Source organism: Rhincodon typus, chromosome 8 (assembly GCF_021869965.1).
Source record: "Rhincodon typus isolate 14 chromosome 8, sRhiTyp1.1, whole genome shotgun sequence".
Classification (NCBI taxonomy): domain Eukaryota; kingdom Metazoa; phylum Chordata; class Chondrichthyes; order Orectolobiformes; family Rhincodontidae; genus Rhincodon; species Rhincodon typus.
The window spans coordinates 69,310,956-69,334,578 of record NC_063339.1 but is presented as its reverse complement, the minus strand read 5'-3'; the positions used below and the strand labels follow the sequence as shown (position 1 = coordinate 69,334,578).

General features: G+C 41.4%; 1 protein-coding gene across 1 annotated transcript in view; it reads left to right on the top strand.

The window, feature by feature from the left end:
• The window catches only part of map3k9 (mitogen-activated protein kinase kinase kinase 9), a 111,038-nt gene extending 87,657 nt beyond the window's left edge, over nucleotides 1-23,381 (top strand). Inside the window, exons 6-11 of the mRNA XM_020521658.2 lie at nucleotides 66-306; nucleotides 612-734; nucleotides 6,255-6,408; nucleotides 14,646-14,758; nucleotides 18,074-18,865; nucleotides 20,402-23,381. Of these exons, the coding sequence (XP_020377247.2) occupies nucleotides 66-306; nucleotides 612-734; nucleotides 6,255-6,408; nucleotides 14,646-14,758; nucleotides 18,074-18,865; nucleotides 20,402-20,871 (1,893 nt within the window). The 3' untranslated portion in view covers nucleotides 20,872-23,381. The remainder of the gene's footprint in view (nucleotides 1-65; nucleotides 307-611; nucleotides 735-6,254; nucleotides 6,409-14,645; nucleotides 14,759-18,073; nucleotides 18,866-20,401) is intronic.
• The last annotated feature ends 242 nt before the right edge of the window (nucleotides 23,382-23,623 follow it).

The window sequence follows — 23,623 nt, the reverse complement described above, 5'->3', positions numbered from 1 at the left end:
GACAGTTGCACCAGTATTCTTTTCTTTAGCTTTAACTCTCGCCAGTAACATCGTGTTTTAACCAGGAATTGCGGACCTGGGAGGAAGAGCTGTCCCGCGCTGCCCTGCAGCAGAAGAACCACGAGGAGGTGTTGCGGCGCCGGGAGCAGGAGCTGGCCGAGCGAGAGATTGACATTCTGGAACGAGAGCTCAATATCATCTTCCACCAGCTCCACCAGGAGAAACCAAAGGTGAAGAAACGCAAAGGCAACTTCAAGAAGAGCAGGCTCAAGCTCAAGGATGGCAACCGGATCAGTCTGCCCTCTGGTAAGTGACGCTGGTTCTCTTTTTCTTTTCTCCTTCCGCAACTTATCCCCAAACATTCTCACCAAATGGCAGTGATGGATGTTTCACTTGGTCAATAAAAGGGAATGCTAGTAAAAGTGGTCAAGACTTTGAAAGGCAGGTAACCACACTTGAGTCTCTCTTTTTCTCATGCCCATCTCTCTCCCTGCTCTCCTCACCATTTCTGTCCACTGCCCCTTCTCCTCCAACCTCCCAACCCTCCACTCCCGCAACCACAACTCTCTCCAACTCTTCTTGAATTCTTTTGGCCTTCAAATATCCTACAGATTTCCAGCATAAGATCACCGTGCAGGCCTCTCCCACTCTGGACAAGAGGAAGAGTCTGATCAGCAGCAAGTCAAGTCCTCCAGCAAGCCCTACCATCATCCCACGACTCAGGGCAATTCAGCGTGAGTACTGCAGTAACACCGTGGCTTTAGTGTGTGGAACGTCAAGCATCATTTCTGACAAGGCAGATGTTGTACATTTTTTTGATAGGAAATATACTGAAGGCAGCAATGAACCAGTTCATCAGAATTCGTCAGTACAGTTTGTGCTTTATGTCTCACTACTCATGATTCCTGTTCCTCTATACAATACTTATATCACCTAATACACTGATACAATTTGACAAATAAACTCTTAACATTAATGATAGGAGCAAATTACTGCAGATGCTAGAATCTATACTGCAAGCAACAAATGCTGGCGATCACTGCGGGTCAGACAGCATCCACGGAGAGAGAGCAAGCTAACGTTTCGAGTCTAGGTGACTCTTTGCTCTCTCTCCATGGATGCTGTCTCCAGCATTTGTTGTTTTCAGTAACATGATTTGCCTCACTGCTGTTTTCAAAGACATATTCCACATCTATGTTGTTATCAAAACTCTACAAAATGTATTAGAATTTTCATCTAAAATGTGTAGTAGCTAGTAGCGAGATTCACAATTGTAACATTTCTCTAGTTTCAAATGACTCTCTGTGAGCTTTGCTTTTATGTTCGACCACCCCTAGCCTTCTCTCTGTTTTAGCATACTCCTAAGTAGCTGCTGTCTATTAATGATAGTGAATGAGTCATGGGCGCCCAGTTAAAGGAGCTTCCGGGGTTGCTTATGAGGCTTTTTAGCCCTCAGCATGTAGATGGAGGAGTTATAAAAGGTCTTGATTTGCCAGTGCTCATTTAAGACACAAGATGGCACACCTCACAAAACAGAAGATATTCTATCAGCATAGTAACACAAGACTGCAGCTACATTTTTTGTCTGAGCAATAGCACTTTCTCAGATTGTCAATCGGACCCGCATCTAACATGCTTCATCTCCGGTGCTGACCTACTGATGATGCTGAGTTTAATAAACCAAACTCCAATTTTGCATTATCTCAGAGGCTAACCTGTGTGTGTCTCTCTCCCTTTCTCCCTTTCTCTCTCTGTCTCTCTCCCTCTCTCTCTCTCTCTCTCTCTCTCTCCCACTCCCTCTCTCACTGTCTTGCTCACTATCTCTCCCTCTCATGTTTTTTGCCATCGCCTATCTCTGCAGGTTGTAAAAAGCTAAATTCCATTTTTAATTTTAAAAAAAAAGCATTCTGTCCAAAGAATTTGAACACCGTCCTTCCATCTGAGTTCAATTCCACCTTAGACAGATGAAGAAGAGATCCCCAATGAAAAACAATCTAACCACTGTCACTGAACATTCCATCACAATCCCCAAATCCTCTACTGCCAACGTTTTGGGCATTACCATTGGCCAGAGGCTGAACTGGACTAGCCCTATAAATACAGTGACTACAAGAGCAGATCAGAGGCAGGAGTAACTCACTTCCTGACTCCCCAGAGCGTGTCCACAAGTCACAAACCAAGAGTGTGATGGAATACTCCCCACTTGCCCTGGATGGGTGCAGCTCCAACAACCCTCAAGAAGCTTGACACCATCCAGGACAAAGCAGCCTGTTTGATTGGCACCACATCCGCAAACAGCCACTCCCTCTATCACTGACACCCAGCAACAGCAGTGCGTACAATCTACAAGATGCAGTGCAGAAGTTCACCCAGGCTCTTTAGAAAGCACTTTCCCTTATGAACACTACCGTCTAGAAGGACAAGGGCAGCAAAAATACATGGGAACACCTCCACCTTCGTGTTCCCCTCCAAGCTACTGACCATCCAGACTTGCAGCATAAGAACAGGCATAGGTCATTCAGCCCATTCAGCTTTCTCCACTAATTAATACAATCATACTGACCAGACGCTTCAATGCCCTTTTACCCACGCAATCTCCATAACCCAATCAGCCGTTGGTAATCAAAAATGTGTCAACCTCCGCTTTAAACATACATAAAGATTGATTATCCATGGTCCGTTGGTGTAGAGAATTCCGAAGATTTACGTCCGTCTAAGTTTTTAAAGTAGACCTTGCTCAGCCCTAAATGGCAGCTTCATTATTTTTAAATTGAGTCCCTGGATCTAGACTCCCAGACCAGGGGAAATATCTTAGCTGCATCTTACCCTGTCCATCCCAGCAGGTATTTTGTGAGTTTCAACGAGATTATTCTTAGAGACTCTAGAGAATACGGGCCCAGTTTTCCCAATCTCTGTTCCCAAGACAGTCCCGCCATCCCGGGAAGAAGTCTGGGGAGCCTTCGTTGCATTCTGTCTGTGGCAATAATTCGTTCCTGTGGTAAGGGAATTGCATTTAGTACTCCAGGGTGGTCTAACCAGGCTCCTATACAATTGATCGCCAAATATATCACCGTTCTTTCAGTGTCACTGTGTCAGAATGCTGGAACTCTTTTCCTGACAGCATTGTGCCTACAGTAGCTACATCAAATAGACTGCAATGTTTCAAGAAGGTTGCTCACCATCACCTCCTCAAGGGTTTGGCAACAGTAGTATCTCAGCCAGCAGTGCCCACATCCTTTTGAATGAATTAAAAACAAAATGACCTCTCCTTTCCGCTCCACTGGCAGATGGTTTTCATTATCTAAATCAGTTTAGTTTTGATATAATTAATTAGAATTACTTAATTCATTTTGAATAGTTCTTTTTCATAAACAGTGGCTTTTGCTCTGAATTGGCATGCAACAAGTTCTAAGGTAAATTCAGATTTCACTCACTCTCTCCGTTCCATTGACAGACTGTGTTTACTTCATCCCGCACCCCTCCTCTATCCCACTCTGTATATGGAGTGCTACCTGTATCCCTCTGGGGGAGAAAGAAATCAAACAATGCCATTAATTTCTGTCATTCTCGATTGACTTTCTCAACAGATATCAATCTAGTTCCCTTTTAAACCTCAAATCACATAATTTGGGCATCTTTCCAATGCATCTTTTCACCACTTGATGCTGCTTTGATAACTTTTGCATCCAAACCATGACTTCATTTATTGAGGAGTATCATGGACCATTTCAGTTGTTAAAATAAGTGCTGAAAGTAATTTAGGATCCCATCTTAGTCTCAGAGTGATGTTAAACACCAGATTGACCATTCATAATACTTCAAGCTGAAAACTAGCATGTGAGTTTATTAAGAAGAAATGAAAAGAAATGAGCAAATGTATTCAATTTATATACTTGTTGAAATGCTGCACAGTATCCCGTCACCATGTCACCCTTTATTTACACGTGCATTGTACTTGACACTGATCCAGCCCCCTCAGCGCTAGCTCTCAGACCCTCTCTGCCACTCTTGTTTATATTTGTCAGCCAGGGCTCCCTGATTGAAGCAGGTTAACAGCCATTTCTGAAGAAGGGTCCCGACCCGAAACGTCAGCTTTCCTGCTCCTCTGATGCTGCTTGGCCTGCTGTGTTCATCCAGCCCTACACCTTGTTATCTCTTTTAACGGCCCCAATTAGGGAACTGATATTCTGAGGTCCACCTCACTGACCGCATTATAGTCACGACACTTGTCTTACATAGGTTGCTAAACAATAGTCACCCGTCGGGTTTGTGCAGGTCTGTGTGGTGAATATATCATGCAGGAGATATGTATGGTTAGAAGTGACTGGAGTGCTGTACTAACCCCAACCTGAATAACCAAACTGTAGATAAAGCAACTGGAACGTAGCCTTAGTTATGTCTCTACGACAAAGGAATGATTTCAGAAAAATAACGTTCTCTTTATCTTAACAAATTTGTCAAGCAAAAGTAGTTTTCAAGAGTCCAGTGAAGCCCTATGGGTAACTTATCACATATCCAACAGGGGCTCCCATTCAGCCTCTGTTCAAAGTGGAGAATTGCTTCGGTATTCAATTCAGGTTATGATCAGGGTCCTTAATTTTTGCACTTTTCAAGAGTTAATTGACTTTCTACATTGAGCACAATTAATTCCTGAACCCAAACAACACCATGTGAAAACTGCACTGGCTTTCTGTTATCCTACTCTCATTCCTAAAGTTGGCCAGCTAGATTTTGAAACAGCAAGCTCACTTTGAATTGCATAGATATACAGCTATCAGATAACAACTGCTCTCCCACCCTCACAGTTGATATTTCAATCTAAGACTTGGAGAAACCAAACAGATCCAAAACCCCTCCAATTAATCCAAAATACACAGCCAACAGCTGCCCCTGGAATTTGCTGGGAATCTATTTCGGAAACAGCCCATGGCCCAGTTTAAATTCGTTTTATTAATTGATAATATGGAAAATCTTATCATTTGAAACTGGGCTGATTTGAGTTTTTATTTCATGAATTCTTACAATTGCTGTCAGCATTGCAATGCATATAATTTTGTGCTAATTAGCAAAGAGCCCTACTTTAGGTCACTTTGACATCAGGACTGATATCAGAAAGTTTTTATGTTCAGCATTCGATCTGACAGATGGAATGGATTTTGGGTTCTGAGGAAAGATACAAAATTTGAGGGTCATTCAAAAGCCAGTTGGATATTATAGCTCAAATGGCAAAGAGAAATGAGAAGCTGAGGGAATTTTTTTCATTGTCTACACTTCAATTAGCTGAATGGTTTTATTCCTCTTTATTTGTGGTTTAAATGTGGGACCATCTCAATGTTGCAAACATGGCCAGAATCGGCAAGGGTAATGTCGCTCTGGTGCATTGGCTTAGAGTGGAATTGGTTTTGACACGTGTGACAAAGGCACGTTGTTGAAGGAGAGTTAATGACCGTACTGATAAAGCACCAAAATATCTAAATAAATTAAGTTTCAATTAATCTTCCAACACTAAGAGAAAGTATATTATCTTTAAAGACAAAACAGAAGTGACTTCAAATGGTCTTTAATTGGAAGAAATAGAAGGTTAAAAAGTCAATATTTAATTCAGTTATTATGATCTAAATTCCACGTGATATAAAGAGCGTTTTGCAGCTTATGTTGTGCACTTCCATTATTTTTGCTGTGAAAACCAGCAGTCAACCTTGCAACTTGCGTTCTTCTGGATGTTGCCTGCCTAGTCCTGTAGAATTAATGTTTGAAAACGCTGACAGAAATGTGCAACTAGTATCCTGAGTCAGAGATAGAAAAGAAGCACTTTGGGGATTACCACTCCTGACTGGTATCCCAACAGCCTCTGCTGAAAATGCATGCGTGGTAACATTGGGGTGGGATCAGGATAAGCTGTGAAGTTCCATTCTTTCCCTGTGGTCAAATAGTCAACAGATCAGCAGTCTCTGGGTTTGCATCCATTGAATAACAATGTGATGGGTGGGTACCAGAAGACCTCCAAATTGTGCATTTTTTGGGAAAATTTGGGAAGGAGATCATGATTGTCAGGTAATAGGGCTCTGATGCTTGGTAGACGGCATCTGAGCTGTATGTGATCCTTTAGCGAGCCGTGCTAAATGTATTCCATTGCTGGACAATTCGTACGTTTTTGTATAAAAGTCTTACATGTTGAATAACATTAAATTATTTCACCAGTGACTGATATGAAACTACTGGGATAAACGGCCATCTTTTTAACCTCTTCATAGTAACACCAGGTGAAAGCAATAAGACCTGGGGCCGCAGTTCAGTGTTTCAGCGAGAGGAATGTGATGAGGACGAAAAGAAAGGGCAGAAAAAGAAGGGCTGGACGTGGGGCCCCAGTTCTTTACATCAAAAGGATCTCGCTGGTGGGGAAGATAGGTAAGACTAAAGCATTGTACAATATCAACTCTATCTGTTCACATTGTTTGTTGTCATTCTACAATGTTGCAGTGATGGGCTTGCTCCAATTTCTAACAAACATTTTTCCAATTACCTTCTGAGGGAAATTTGTAGGTTTTTGACTGCAAAGAATTATTTTTAGGATAACTTGGTGACCTCCAGCAGTGCATTGCAATAGAGGGACAGTGGGTCAGAGATAAACTTCAATATTGACCCTGAATCTTACACATAGTAGCTTCTTACAAGTGTGACAGCCCCTCAGTTTACAACAGCAACATAGTACAATGTTCCAAAACTCTTTAAAGCAGTGTTATCAAATAAAATTTGAAACCAAACCATAGAAGGAGGTATTAGAGCACATACACAACAGCTTCATCAAAGAGGTAGATTTTGAGGAGCATCTTGAGAGAGGCAGAGTAATGGGAAGGAATTGCAGAGATTACGGTCTTGGCAGCTGAAGGTACGATTAGTAATTTTGAGAAAATCAATTTTGTTTGCAGTACTCCAGATGCAATTTCACCAACTCCTGTGTAACTGAAACATAACCGTCTGTCTTACGTATTCAATTCCCGTTGAAATAAATGATGACATTCAATTAACTTTCATAATTAATTGCTCTACCTACATTCTTGCCTTTTGCAATTCGTGCACTAGGATAGCGAGATCCTTCTGCATCTCTGAGCTCTGTGATCTCTTACCATTTAGATAATATGCTTCCTTTTTCCTGCCGAAGTTAAGATTTATAACTGTTTTCCCACATTATACCCTATTTGCCAGATCTTTGCCCATGCACCTAACCTATCCATATCCGTTCGTAGCCATCTTATTCCCTTTTTACAACTTACTTTCCTACCTATCATTGTGGTGTCAGCAAACTTTCTGATCAAACCTTCTGGTCCCTTCATCTGAGTCATTTACATAAATTATAAAAAGTTGAGGCCCCAACACTGATTCCTGTGGTATACCACTCATTACAAATTACAAATAGAAAATGACCCCTTGTGCCTATTTTGTTCCCTATTAGTTATCCAGTCTTCTTTCTATGGCGATATGTTACCCACTGCACTGAGAGTATTTATTTTCTGCAATAACCCTTGATATGACATCTTATTGACTATCTTCAGCAAATCTAAGTACAGTATATCCACTGGCTCCCTTTTATTCATGTTACTTCTTCACATAAATTAATATGTTCGTTAATCATGATCTCCCTTCCTTTCACAAGCCATATTGACTGCCTGATTATTTTGAAATTTTGTAAATGCTGTGCTATAATGTCTTTAATAATAGTTACTAACATCTTCAGATGTTAAAGGTAAGTGGAATGTCGTTTCCTATTTCTATCTCCTATCCTTTTTGAATAATGGAGCTACATCTGCTATTGTCAAAACAAATGGAATGTTCTTGGAACCGAGGGAGTTTTGGAAAATTAAAACCAATGCATCAGCTATCTCACTAGCCTCACTTTTTTCAGACTCTAAGATGAAGTCTATCAGTACCCGAGGATTTGTCAGTCCAGAGATCAGTGCCACTTCCCTGGTATTATAATTTTCTTCAGTTCTTCCCTTTGTTCCATTTCTTGATTTTGTCACAAATGCAAAATAACTGGTCCCTTCATCTGTCACTTCATATTTTCCATGATTAATTCTGCGGACTCATTTTCTATAAGACCAGTGTTATCTGTGTTAATGGTCTCCTTTTCTATATATCTGTAGAAATGTTTACTATTGTCACCCCTTGATATTCAATGGCATCACCATTCCCCCATTATCAACATCCTGGGTGTTATCATTGGCCAGAAATTAAAGTAGAAAAGCAATATAATTGCAGTGGCCCCAAGAGCTAGGAATCCTGCAGTGAGAAACTCACTTGACTTCCCAAAGCCTGTCCACCATTTACAAGGCACAAGTCAAGTATCCTTATCAGACTGATGAATGGACTCTCTAGCCTCAAGCAATGCGGATCCTGCTAACATTGATCTCGTCTAGCACACGCCCTGTGCACCATAACCAGTATGCCTCTGTCTAAGTCTTTTTGATCCATATATTCTTGCTTACTTTCATCTGCCTGTACTGCTCCTAAAAAATAGGGTGTTCACTGTACTTTGATTTATTGTCACGTATACCAATGCGATGGAATACTCCCTACTTACCTGGATGAGTGTACCTCCAACACCAGTCAAAATGTTTGACACCATCCAGGACAAAGCAATCTGCTTGAATAGGCACTGCTTCCACAAAAAAAAATCAGTCCTTCCATCACCTACACAAAGTTGCAACAGTTGTGTACATTCTACTAGATGCACTGCAGAAATTCCCCAAGAGTCCTTAAGACAGCAGTTTTCTAACCTACACCACTACAATGTAGAAGGACAAGGGCAGCAGATATGCAAGTTTCCCTCCAAGCCACTCATCATCCTAACTTTGAAATATGTCATTGTTCCTTAGGTGTCACGGGGTCAGAATCCTGGAATTGTCTCCTTAATGCATTGTGGGCTTATCTTGCAGCAAATGGGCTGGAGCAGTTCAAGAAGGCAGCTCACCACCACCTTCTCAAGGGCAACAAGGGATTGGAAACAAATACTGACCTAGCCAGGGAATGCCACATCCCCTGAATAAATACATATTTTTCAAAAAAGCCATTTTTGGATTTCTAAGTGCTAAATTTTCTCACACTTTTTTCATTTTCCCTCTTGATTAATCTGGTTTTTACAGTTGATATATAGATTAAAATCCCCCATGATTCTGAGTATTGCTGTACCTTTCTGACAAGTTCCCATTATGCTGTCCTTTATACTCCATCCTACCATGTTGTTACTGTGAGAGGGCTTGTACACTCCAGCAATTTACTTCAATAATTTCTCCTCTCTGCACAATTCACTTCTAATCCTGGTTTCCTGAATGTAGGTCATCTCTCTTAATGATGGTATCAGCACAATAAATTAACAGAGCCTCCTGGTCTACCTATTCCGAGCTTCCTGGCTTTTCTAAATCTCACGTGCTGTTCAATATTCAGGTTCCAGTGTATGCCATCCTGCAGTCTGGCCATCAGGTCGTACTTACTTATTTATGTGAGTTTGTTTGCGCCATCAAGTCATCTGTTTCGTTTTGAAAGCTATGTGCGTTGGGCTAGAGAGCTTCAGTTTTGTTTACTTTATTATTTTTATAACCACTAGTCTTATCAGTTGATTTGCTTGTAGATTTATACTTTCTATCTCTGCCTATCATGGTCTTTTTATAATTTCACATATTAATACTTTTCTCTGTTGCTTTATTTCTACTCTTTAATTCACCACATCTTCCCAAATTTCAACCCTTGCCCACACTATTTCATTCAATACCCTCTCTATTTCTCTCTGTTTTATTTCCACAGGCAGTAACCTTTGGGTAGCTGTCCAGCTGTAGATTGTATACTTCCTAAGTTGTTTGAGTGCTGCTATCGGTGTTTTAAACATAATCCATGAGATAAATAGGGTGAAACTGGTACACTATTAGAACAACAACAATAATAATAAGTTATCACAAGCCTTCATCACTCTGTTGTTATTGGCATCAAAAAAAAATGGGGTGTGGTTGTGGCGAAAGTTAGATTTCATCTCTGGTAGATATACAGAAAATTGCATTCACTTTGGATCATCCAGAGCAAGGGCCACGCATAACGGATTTTCACTAACAAATTAAATGACCAAATTCATGAGCATTTATCGAGGAAAGCAATAAAATATTTGCAGATGCTAACAGTCTGCAAATGGAGACAATGCTGGAAAAGACCAGCAGATCCAACAGTATATGGGGAGAGAAACAAAGTTAACATTTCAGGTCAATGCATTTTCTGTTTCTACTTATCATTCATTCATTCGAATATCAAATCACTGCTATGACATGCGTTGGTTGAGCCAAATAATGGAAAGGAAGCTCAGGACAAAGAACGATAGGATATTCTGACACTGTAAGGTGAACTAGGGTAGTAGAATGCTTATATAGAACATAAATATTGACATAGAACAGGCAGAGTGAATGGCCTTGTACTGCATTCTAAAGTTTTTTTGTAATGCAGATTTCAAACCCAGAAGGGGTGCAAAACTGGGTTAATACAGGAATGGGAGTTATATCTTGGAATCCCGACATTATTACTCAATCACAGAATGAGGGCATCACTGGCTAGGCCAGCATTTATTGCCCATCCCTAATTGCCCAGAGGACAGTTAAGAATCTACCATATTGCTGTGGGTCTGGAGTCACTTGTAGGCCAGACCAGGTAAGGATGGCAGCTTCTGTCCCTAAAGGACATTGGTGGACCAGATGGATTTTTCCCGACAATTGACAGTCCAGCGATAATACCACTAAGCTGTTGCCTCTCCAGAATGTGTTTTTGCAAAGTCATTGAAAACCTTAGTTATTCATGGATCCATATTACAAAATAGAATTAAGAATAAAATTTGAGTACCATCTAAAATCCCAGGTGTCTCAATTTACTTTTTAAAAAATTAATTTACTAATTTACTTGCAAAATATTTAAAATCAAATAGAAGATTTACCCAACAAGTCGTGATGCAGCTTGTGTGATTCAGTCCCTATCATAAGTCAGTGTGGCCTGCAATTGAGTGGGTGGGAAGGAGAAGAAATAAAATGCATAAATTGTGCACAGTGTTACTTATCCTAAAGGTTTACACTCAAGACTTGATTTAATTCTCAAACCTCAAAATAAATCTTTCTCATTTTTATCTTTGAGCAAATGATATTTTAATCAATTCTGCACAGGCAGACTTAAGTGTTCAGAGATTTCTTGTTTTGCTTGAAGGTACAATATTTTGTTTGCTGCGTTTCCAAAAAACCTTGTCAGCGATCACGTTCAGCATTTTTTTCAGAAGAAATTGAATTTTCCCCAGATGGGAAAGATGCATTAGAATCAGGAATTGTCCTATGATTGTTCGGAATATTTAATTGAATTTAGAAACTGTTGAATATGGTAGGTACTTTGTGTTTGTAAAATTGGAGGTTGGCGTTTAGCAGAAAGGTCAATGACGTACTAATTTCTGTGAATATTCATCAAATTAAGGACAGAGTTTGCTTTGGGGACTTCATTCTCTTCTGTGTTGCTTCTGGACACAGAACCAGATGATGTAAATTGATTTGGAAGTTAACCTGAAATAAACTTTAATAGAAGATTCCATTCTAAGTGTGGCCACAAAGAGTTGCAAGATGTACTTATAAGATGTAGAATGGACATTGGTCTAGTTCAGACAGAATTAACTTTCCCATGCTGTAGATAAATTCAATGCTAACTGTTTAAAAAAAAAACATAATTTAGAAGGAACTGTGCTACTTGAGAAAATGAGATTTTTAAAATTTATATGGGCAAGGTCAGCATTTATTGCCACATCCCTCATTCCACTTTGAGGGCAGTTAAGAGTCAACCACGTTGCTCTGCATCTGAAGTCACACGTAGACCAGACGAGGGAAGGATAATAAATTCCCTTCCCTAAAGCAAATTAGTGTACCCAGTGGGTTTTTGTGGTAATCAGTTATAGTTTGGTGGCCACCATTACTGAGATTAGCATTCATTTCGGAATTTTTTTTGTCTGATCAATTGGATTTAAAGTCCAACAGCTGCCAAAATTAAATTTGAACCCTTGACCCCATAGCATTATCTGTCTTACCCCAACAATGTTCATTAAAGTGAAAAGATGTTGCTATCCCAAATGTGGTCTTCATTGCACCTTTGGCAAAGTTTTTCATCTTGTACTGATCAGGACAAAATACAAGATGCCATGGAGAATACACCCATTAATGCTGATTAGCAGTTAACTGCCAAGCTTTGTTAACGATCAAGAAAATAGTTCAATCAAACAACGTCTACTTGTTAACCAATCAGCGCTGACTTCCCATGAATATAAATATTGTTTATGTTGTTTATTTGTATATATTGGTGGTACTGAAATTGACCTGATTGATGCAAGCTGAACAGCTTTAACAAAATGTTTCTTTTTTCAGCAATTCTCAAAATGAAAAGTCATTTTTTTTTTTCTGCAGCGCAGCTTCAGTCATTTTATGGCTGTAACTCCATTTCAAAGCTTGAAAATTACCATGACCCCACAGTAGCAACTTAGTCTGGAGAAATTTGGAGTGGGGTGGTGAGAATGGTGTGTTACTGGGGAATCCAGGATGAGGTTACAAGGTGGGATGCAAAGCCTTTCATCTTAAGGGTTTTTTGAAAACCTATATTTGCACTGGCTTTTTCGGAGCAGGAATTGGGTGCAGACATGATGGGTCGAATGGCCTATTTCTGCACTGTAACAATTCTGTGATACTGGCTCTCAACTTTCGGTCATTTAGACCACTGTCACCATTACAAAATGATGAGGATTTGAAGGGCCCTCCTGGCTGTCACAACAAGGTCAGAGATCCACAGCAGCCGTTGCTGCCTTGGGATTTGCAACTCCAAGAAAGTGAGGTCTTGATTCTCAGTCTGAGAAACCTTCTCCTAGAGTATTCTTGTAGAGTTCCTGTGGAGATAGCTAGTAGGCTTTATCTATTTGATAACGTAGTCAGTTTAAAAACTCATCTGTTCATCATGGCTCATCTATTCAATCAAGACTCTTCAATGTATCTACTTTTTGTCTGCATTGCAGCTTGACATATTTGTGGATTCATGATGAGATCTAACTGCGCAGCATTTATGTGCAGAATCAACTCAGTAAATGATCCCAGTATATTTTTCCTTAAATCCTTCTGCATAAAGTGTCATCATAGGATGGATTCAAAAGAACACTACAGAACAATATTAGGCTAAGATGACTTCAGCTGACTTGAGATAATTTGAATTTATTATGAATAATGTTTATTAATTGTTTTATTAAGCCATGCAGACTCTGACATTGTTATCACCTGGACTTCTGCTTGTGGGTCCAAAAATGTAACTGTCTGATAAATGTATTTTTTATTTGGTGAGATCTCATATTGGTGAGATTTTGCAATAAAATTTGCATGAAAATTGACAGTGCATCTAAGCCACAGTGTGGCATGTTACATTTTAATTAAAATAGAAAGCTGAAAGTCTGTAATTAACGTTTGGATGAACAAGTGCATGCTTGTTGAATCTTTTGATTGTTGTTCCATCTGGCTTTATTTAAGATGTGATTACAAAGCTCAAACAGTCAGGAGCTTCGCAGTTGAGTGAAAAATATCATCGCTGCATCAGATTGCATTTTGTTAATTTCCAATTATTTGCAACATTGACAACCAATTGACACGATTGTTACTCAGTGGAGGATTAGTGAATTGTAAGAAAAACACTCCATACCTCCTTTTACCTCTTAACAATATAAACAGCAGCCGTTGAGACCATTCACTGATATTGGAAGCACTTTTTTTATTATGTTCAGTTTCAGTGTGGGTAATCAAATTGTGTTGGGGACTTGCGAACTAACTAATCCTCTTGGTCTGCATCCTTAATGATAACAGTATCTCTTTGGATTGGTAATTTGTATGAAGAAAACATGCAGTTTATTGAACATAAAAATAGAAACAGGAGTGGACCATTGGGTCCCTTGAGCTTGCTCTGTCATTCAATGCAATAGGATTGGTAACCAGTTGTGTTAACAAAGCATCTTTCTTGGATATCACATCCCAGGGATGGAGCTGAACGTGGAATTTTTGGGCCAGGTAGGGACACTGACACTGTGTCACAAGATCTCCCAATCATAGAAGTTCATGGCTAATCATTCGATTTAATTCCAACTTTATGAATGCTCCTAGTATCCTTGATTCTCTGAGATGCCAAAAAATCTGTCTGTCTCAGCCTTGGGTATCATGGATAAGCTGTATTGTGTGCATCTATCTACTAATGGTCAGGAAAAACTGGGCGGGGGGGTAGCATAGAAAAATGGAAAAATGTCATCTGCGATGCCCATCCTTACTCCATGCCCACCTCTCACTGCCTCCAGAAATTTTGATTTCAGGTATGAAATTCCAGATGGAACCTCAGAGATTTACTACCATGGCTAACTCATCAGTTTTGACAGAAGACTAGAAGCATCTTAGTTAATGTGTGGCTCCAGGAGGTGAGGACATGGGATGTGTGTCATTGAAAAGAGGTCTACTTGCACTCATAACAACAGACAAACTTTATATTAAATGTTTGAAGCATGTCCTACAAACTGTACATATGCTGACAATTATTGCATTATTTCTCTTTCATTATTTCCGTTCTCCAAGCCTTAAACATCTGGTAGATGGAAACAAGCAGTGGTCCTCCAGTGCTCCCAATCTGGGAAAAAGCCATCGACCAACTCCTACTGTCCCAGGGTTTGCCAGCCTTGTTGAAATAGGTATGGAAAATGTGCACTGTTCTAAAAATCAAACTTTGTTGCATTGATTATTTATTTTTGTTTCGTTTCCATTTTTCACCTATTCTTTGCTAAAGGTGCTAAGTTTTACTGGGTTAGCTGTACCACAGTGATCAGCGGATCCACCAGTACATGGTTCAAATGGGCTGTCATCTCATGGATTGCATCAATGAGTATCAACAGGTTAATTAACCTGTTTTGGCCAGATCTTGTAGTTGAAGGTGAATTAATGGCTCCCAACATTCATCGCTTTTCCAGTTGCCCACTGAACTACATTGCAATGTGTTGGAATTAACAAGTTGTGAAACTCTGCCACCCTCTATGTGACAAGATAGGAGTGTATGTTCCACCAACCAGATGAAAGAATCATCATAGACATGCAGAATCTAAGTATATAAATTGCAAATTATGGGAGGACTCGTGTGGTGTACTGGTAGTGTCCCTACGTCTGTGCTAGGTCGCATGCGTTCAGTGTAGTAGAGGTGTGTGCATATTTCTGAACAGATTGATTAGAGAGTATCTGCCCCAGAGCTGCTAATATCACGGTTCCCTTAGTAGTTTGTGAACAATAAGCTTTTGATGAAAATATGCATGTTTTAAATTCCTTAGTGTGTGGACAATTTGAGATCTAGCAGCAGGCATTTTGAGAGATTAACTAAAAAGGATTGTTTGTTCATGGTCTTACACCTAAATATAACAACACAAAACTCATTCACAGTCATAGCCATACAACATGAAAACAGACCCTTCAGTCCAACCAGTCCATGTCAAACATAATCCCAAACTAAACTATTCCCAGCTGCCTGCTCCTGGCCCATATCCCTGCAAGCCTGTCTCCATATCGGGCAACCACCTAGAAACCGATATTCATTTCAAGCCCACCGACTCCCACAGCTACCTAGAATACTCCTCCTCCTCCCACCCACCTTCCTGCAAAAATGCTATCCCGTATTCCCAATTCCTTCGCCTCCGCCGCATCTGCTCCCAGGATGAGGCATTCCACTCCCGTACATCTCAGTTGTCCTCGTTTTTCAAGGACCGTAACTTCCCCTCCTCGGTGGTCGAGAACGCCCTCAACCGTGTCTCCCGCACCTCATCCCTCACACCCCGTCCACGCAATAAAAACCAAAAAAGAATCCCCCTCGTCCTCACGTACCATCCCACCAACCTCCGGATCCAACGCATCATCCTCCGACACTTCCGCCATCTGCAATCCGACCCCACCACCAAAGACATCTTTCCCTCCCCACCTTTATCTGCTTTCCGGAGGGACAACTCTCTCCGTGACTCCCTTGTCCGCTCCACACTCCCCTCCAGCTCCACCACACCCGGCACTTTTCCCTGCAACCGCAGGAAGTGCTACACCTGCCCCCATACCTCCTCCCTCACCCCCATCCCAGGCCCCAAGAAGACTTTCCACATCAAGCAGATGTTCACCTGCACATCTGCCAATGTGGTATACTGCATCCGCTGTACCCGGTGTGGCTTCCTCTACATCGGGGAAACCAAGCGGAGGCTCGGGGACCGCTTTGCAGAACACCTACGCTCGGTTCGCAATAAACAACTGCACCTCCCAGTCGCGAACCATTTCAACTCCCCCTCCCATTCCTCAGACGACATGTCCATCCTGGGCCTCCTGCAGTGCCACAACGATGCCACCCGAAGGTTGCAGGAACAGCAACTCATATTCCGCTTGGGAACCCTGCAGCCCAATGGTATCAATGTGGATTTCACAAGCTTCAAAATCTCCCCTCCCCCTACCGCATCCCAAAACCAGTCCAGCTCGTCCCTGCCTCCCTAACCTGTTCTTCCTCCCACCTATCCCCTCCTCCCACCTCAAGCCGCACCTCCATCTCCTACCGACCAACCTCATCCCGCCCCCTTGACCTGTCCGTCCTCCCTGGACTGACCTATCCCCTTCCTAACTCCCTACCTACACTCACCTTTCCTGGCTCCATCCCCGCCTCTTCGACCTGTTTGTTTCCTCTCCACCTATCCTCTCCTCTATCCCTCTTCTATCCGCCTCCCACTCTCTCCCTATTTATTTCAAAACCCCCTTCCCCTCCCCCTTTTCTGATGAAGGGTCTGGGCCCGAAACGTCAGCCTCTCTGCTCCTATGATGCTGCTTGGCCTGCTGTGTTCATCCAGCCCTGCACCTTGTTGTCCCTGCAAGCCTTTCCTTTTTATGTACTTATCTAAGTGTCTTTTAAATGTTGTAACTGTGCCCACATCCACCATATCATGAGCAAGTTCATTGCACACGCAAACCACTCTGTGTAAAAAATTTTCCCCTCACGTTCCTTTTAAATCTCTCTCCTGTCACCTTAAACGCATGCCCCCTAGTCTTGAAATCCCCCATCCTACAGAAAAGATACTTACCAATTACCCTATCCATACCCGTCATGATTTTATAAACCTCTACAAGGTCACCTCTCAACTTCCAATTTTCCAGACTATCCAGCCTTTCTTAACTCAAACCTTCCTGCCCCGCAACATCCTGGTAAATGTCTTCTGAACCCTCCATGGTTTATTAACATCCTTCCTATATGCATTTTAACCATTTTTTTTTTGAGTGTTTAAGAGAACAGGGGACACTTTTACAGAGTAGTGCAAAAATGCTATTGATTCATGTGATTGTCCTGTTATGGAAAACACATGTTGCAGGCCTAATAAAGAAGATACTTTCACTCCTGAAGGGTAGTTTAGTTTTTTTCAGGATTCTCTTTAAGAGCCGGACTTTCTGCAGGCCACAAAGTCAGTTTGTAAGCAGACGGTCCATTTGTTGTCTTGGTGGACCTGGAAAAGAAAGGGCTTGGTGACCGTACGCTGTTACAGCCTGTAACTCTTTTTGAGGCCTATGTATTCCTTTCCTTCCTACTTGGAAGTTAGGAATAAAATATGTCTTCACTGTGCTTAACAGTTTAGAGAAACCATTTCCTCTGGTGGATCATGTAGATAAAGGAGACTATTGATCATAAAGTTAGAGTTAGAATGCTTGGGACTGAAATCATGAAATGATTTCCCTCGCAAAGAGAGTGGAAATCTGAAATTCTCTCCTTCTCCATAAAAGTTGCTGATGCAATGGAAAAATGGAACTGGGAGTCAAATCAGCCATTATCAAATTGAATGAAGGAAAAGGCTTGAGGGACTGAATGGCCTGACTCTTAAGAGTTTTGGGAATTGAACTATTCCTGAGTTTAAAAAAATCCAAAGTTGACAATATTGGTGGGGTGTGAAATATGAGTGGGTGTCATTCATAAAGAAACCAGATTCAAGATTCTTTTCCTTTACCTCCAGAGCATGAAGATGGTGATACCATTATTGATTTCGATGCAACACTACAACAACCTGCTTTACACAACCAAGCCTACCTCGCTTTACCATTTGACCGAAATGATGGGGAGGGTGCTGTTAGTGACAACAATGAAGATCCTACTCCAGTGAACTCGGCTACTAGCACCCCGCAGCATACTCCCACCAACAGTACAAAACGGAGCTCGCAAAGGAAGAAATGTGACTTTGTCTTCCTTGGTTGTGGGGCTGTCCTAGCAGCAGTGGCTTTGGGATTAGATTTGCTTGAACTGGGGAAATGTCATATTTTGCAAGAAGATGTTGAGCCAAAGGAAGAGAAGAAAAAGAAGGAAGGCATTTTTCAACGCACCAGCCGATTGCGGAGGAGCACCAGCCCTCCATCTCGAAATCTCTTCAAGAATGAAGAATCGGTGATTACCTCCTTTGATCCATCTTCCTCATTGACATTGCTCTCATTATCTTCCATTTCTGAATGCAACTCCACGAGATCTTTGTTACGCTCAGATAGTGATGAAATGGTAGTGTACGAAATGCCTACAACCCCAAGTTCGATGAATGAGAGCTCCAAATTTATTACCAATCATCCTTTGGTTGATGTAACCATTGAACGCTTCAAACGTGACCCTAAGCAATCATTGACTCCAACTCATGTGACAACAACCTCCACCGCAGTGCACTGGGGTCACAGGCGAACTCCTTCTGATGGAGCTATTAAACAAATTCCTCAGACTCCGAACTGTATGCCATCCAATGGTGCCATGGGCTCTGTTGTTACAGGTAGGTGCTTGGTGTTTTATATTGCTCTCTTGGTGTTCCCAGAAATAGGCAGTTCAACCAATGCGGTTCCTTGAAAGGATTTGTAGTATCTTGCTCCTAACCTTGTAAAATGCAACTTTCTGTGTTTATTGGTTCTCATAAGTGCAAAATGTCCAATTACTTTGAATTCAACCCCGTTTTCTCCTTCGCCTTCCTACTCCCACTCACACACCACTTGCCCCAAACTACTCCTCAAGGCAGGCCCAACCTGTCGGTATGGGTTGTGGTTGGGTGCGGGGTGTAGTGGTCAGAGGAAACCAAACATTCTGCCTTTGTAACCATTCCAGTCTCCATGCAAAGAGACGACAAATCAGTTCTTGCACCTTCCTAATGAAAGCAACGAATTCCATGATCATACTTGCTGCATGGCTCTATTGCCGTTGTGAGTTGTGGAGTGTCACCAGAACACACAGATCTGTGAATACTTCATTCTTTGTGTATCTACATGTGTATTTGCAAACAATGGGAAGAACAGAGTTCTAATGTGTTCTCAAAATATTGCCACGTAGAATTTCAGTAAAGATATTTTTAAAGATCAATAAATGCACCTTCTAAATAATTTGGTGTAGTCCAGCACTTTGCATGATGCCGTTATCTTGTGTATTTGGACATTTATTACACATTACACAATTGTAACTTTGGAAAGGGATGAAATAGATGCCTGTTGGATGACTAGTTCTATATTGCCAAAAACTAGGAGCATCCAAGGAACTGGGCCACTGTTGTCTGTTCACTCACTGTGTCCAAAAACATCAAAATTAACTTATTCACTAAGGAGGCTGAGATGGAATAGACTCAACTAAAATCGGAAGCAGTTTAGGGAAGGGCAGGAAATCTGAGGAAATCACTTTTTTTCTTCGTAGAATCCCTACAGTACGGAAACAGGCCCTTTGGCCCAACCAGTCCACACCGACCCTCAGAGCATCCCACCCAGATCCATCCCCTGATAATCCACCTAACATACACGTCCCTGAACACTTTGGGCAATTTAGCACAGCCAATCTACCTAGCCTGTACATCTTTGGACTGTGGGAGGAAACCGGAGCACCCGGAGGAAACCCACGCAGACACGTGGAGAATGTGCAAACTCCACACAGACAGTCACCCAAGGGTGGAATCGAATCTGGGTCCCTGGTGCTATGAGGCAGCAGTGCTAACTACTGAGCCACCGTGCCACCCTTTGGTGGCCTGTTCTTCCTATGAGATTAAAAAAATGAAAATGACAGAAAAAAGAAATGTGTTATCAAACTGAAATACAAGTGAAAACCAGACTGAATACAGGAGGATCAGAGGGGAAGTGAAAGAGGAAGTGAGAAGTGATGTATTAGCAATCACATCCAAGGCTTCATCCATTTAATCCCCATGGGAGTAATGCAGTTAATGACCTATTTTTTTTTTGTTCCATTCCCTGCCATAGCCTTATAATTAGTGGCTATTATAACGGAATGGGGAAAGATACAAATTGGTAGGGATTAACATTTCTATTTTTTTTTAAAGGTATAGGTAAAATTCCAAGTCCCAGCAGGGATCCAACGGAAGTTCCTCGCCTGCCTGACCCCAATCTGGTTTTTCCACCGACTCCAAGACGAAGGAACACAAAACAAGATTTCACATTAGAAAGACCCAAAACGTTGGAATTTGTACCGAGGCCACGCCCATCTGCAAACCGTCAGCGGTTAGACACATGGTGGTTTGTCTCACCCAGCAAAACATGCAGTAACTCCCCTGTCAATAGTTCAAGCACTGAAACACCATCCAACCTGGACTCCTGCCTCAGCAGCAGTGGCACTGTGGAGGAAAGGCCCCTCTTTCTGCCTTACAGGCAAGGACTCGGTAGCTATGAGCGGACATTGTTAGACACAGATGTGGAAGGTCAGAGTCAGGATGGAACACTCCCACTGTGTGGAGCAGAGATGAATCCACGCAAGACAACAGCCTATGAGCTACAGCACAATTTCTGGTCATAGCAGCACGTGGTATACCGCACGAGTCCACAGAAGGAACTTGCACTGGGAATGCACTTTTATAGAAAGACTGGCTTGAACTGAATGCCACTTAATGTCACCCTAGAATTTTGCCGAACTTCAAACTTGGATCCGGGATCCACGTAGCCGACAATAAAAATAAGCAGTTGGATGCTGTTCAGTTGGGTTCATCCATCTTATTCCCAAAACTCATCTTGTACTGTACGTGTCCAAGATCTGTGTTCCCATTCCCATTGACATTTTGGCTTAGAATCATGCTGTTATGAATCGAGGCTAAATTCAAGCTGCATTTGTTAGTAGAAAAAAAAATTTATGTCTGTATTCTCCTGTGTTGTAACCTACTTAAACAAGTTCCAAGGCAAGCACGTTATCAGATGCTAAAAGCATAAAGCATGACCGATAGAGATTTATGCACCTTCCAATAAGCTATAAATAGTCTCGGATGAAGACGTGTTAAACCATGCCTGTTTTTCAAAAATCTTAAGACCATGCATTTCTTTTCCTCTCTGCAAGTCTGTTGTTCCTCCCATCCCAAATGATGACAAAAGCAGTAAAGGTGAAGAGAGAGAGAGAAGAAATTTGTGGCACCCCCACACCTCCACATTACTTAAGCTGGATGATCATGATTTAAAGCTGAGAAACTCAGCAGTTTTGCAATGCGGATAGTATCTGTGAAGTGAGTACACAGCTCAAAACTTTTTGTCACATGGACAAGTCACATGCAGCTCTCAACAGGCTGGTGAAGGCAAGGTATTCATGTGTTTTTTTTTTCCCAGTGGGTCTTGTGTCATCCTCTTGAGCCAACTTTTCTGAATCTGTTTACTAAACTCTCTCACCATTCCTGACGAGCACTCATTCTAAAGAGGGTTTTATTTTCGCATGGTTAGTGAGATTGAATAGACTTTTCTGCCAATATGTCAAACTGCATTGCCTCAGCTGAAGTAATTCTTGACTTATTTACAAAGAAGTCTGTTTCTGGACATCAACTGTTAAGAAAAGTATCATCATCAAAGTTTTTGGGTCAGCAATGCAGCTCACAGCTCCCCGGTCTATTGGTTATAATTGTTTTTGCTGAATCAAAAGATTGGGAACAAATGTTCCAGTGTTCATCTCATGTCCTTGTCTAAGTGACCACTTGTATTTAATGCTCTTTTTAAGTATTTATTGCACTGAGACCTTGAAGGTCAAAGATTGACATTATTAATAACATGTAATGAAAAATTGTCAGAGGAATGTTTTATTGTTAACTGTGAGGAAATGATGTCCCATTTTATTAGCCTAAAGTCCATAGGCTGGACAGTATTTGCAAAAGTTCTCAGTCCAGAAGTCAAATCTTTTATCTATGCCTTTCGATATAAGCCAGTGTTACTTGCTAGCTTTTTGTGGTGGCTACTTCCAACAATTTTTCAACAAATGACACCAGAGACTTAATGAGACATGGTGACAGAGTGGTTGCTATATGTGGGACTGATGGTTCTGTCTCCACTGCAGGGTTTTTTTTGTCCCCATTTGCTCTGTGAATGCTGCAATAGCCTTGCCTCTCCATTAAATTCCCTGTACTTCTCCTGGGTAGCAAATAAGAGGAGTAGATTTGTCTGCTACAGAAGAGTAAACTTGCCAAAGGCCATAATGGTGGGAAGCTGGGAAGCAAATGGTCTGCTAGTGATATTACGAGTACCACTGATGCAAGCCAGTGTTTGATGGGAGGAAAATGTAGTACATCTTCACAGTGTGTGCTATGATTTAGCAACTCCACAAAAATCTGCTAACTCACCAATATATCGAGCATTCAGCTACAGGAAACAATTTCTCAAAAGGCATAATTGAAGTGCATCGTTTTTTTGTTTCTATTTTCATTTGTCCCATTTGTAAGCGTGGTAACTTTGTGCGTGTAATTTATGAGTCAGGAAAATGCATCAGCCTTATATTCCCCCCCCACGCCCCCACCCTGCTGCCCCTGGTAACAGACTTATAACTTCCAGGAAGGATGAAGTGTTTTTCACAGTGGAGCATTTGGGATTCACAAGTCTCCCAGTTTCATAATGCAATGGACCTAGAATAAGTTTCGGCTAAAACTGACCACCCTCTTCATCCTGCCTTGAGTCTGTGCATTTCCTGCTGGTCAACGGAAGGTGTAGTTACAGGATGCACATATTGGAGTGCATGGATGTGAGTGGCATTATACTGTCTCTTTTATAGCTTTGATAGGGGAAAAGAAGAGACAAGTGAGGAAAGAAATGGGATTGTGGTCTTTATGCGGTTGAAAGATACTGTTACCTTCACAAACAGACATTCCCATGTCTGTCCAGGAATCCCATTGATTTATCTGGAACAACAATGTTAAGAACTAAACTGGATGCAGCAAGTACCTACTTGAACTGGTCATTTAAATACATCTCTGATCTGAGAATAGTACAACTTCTTGTTTCCTTTCACTTGTTTCCTTTGAAGGGAAGGTCTGTCACTTTTGTCTTTGGTTTACTTCAACTTTGTGCGGTTCAGGCCAAAGAGTAGATTGTGGAGTTTGACCATTCCATTTTTTTAAAGCCAACCTCATTGTCAGCTGGCTCTGGCATACAAATATTTTCCCTTACAAAGGCAAATGTCAAATGTTTTTTGGATTTGCCTTTTCCTTTGTTATCTCTTTCTGATTTTTAGACATTATTGGAGTGATAATCAGTCTGACACACACACAAACACCCTTAAACATACACACACTCTCTCTCTCAACCTC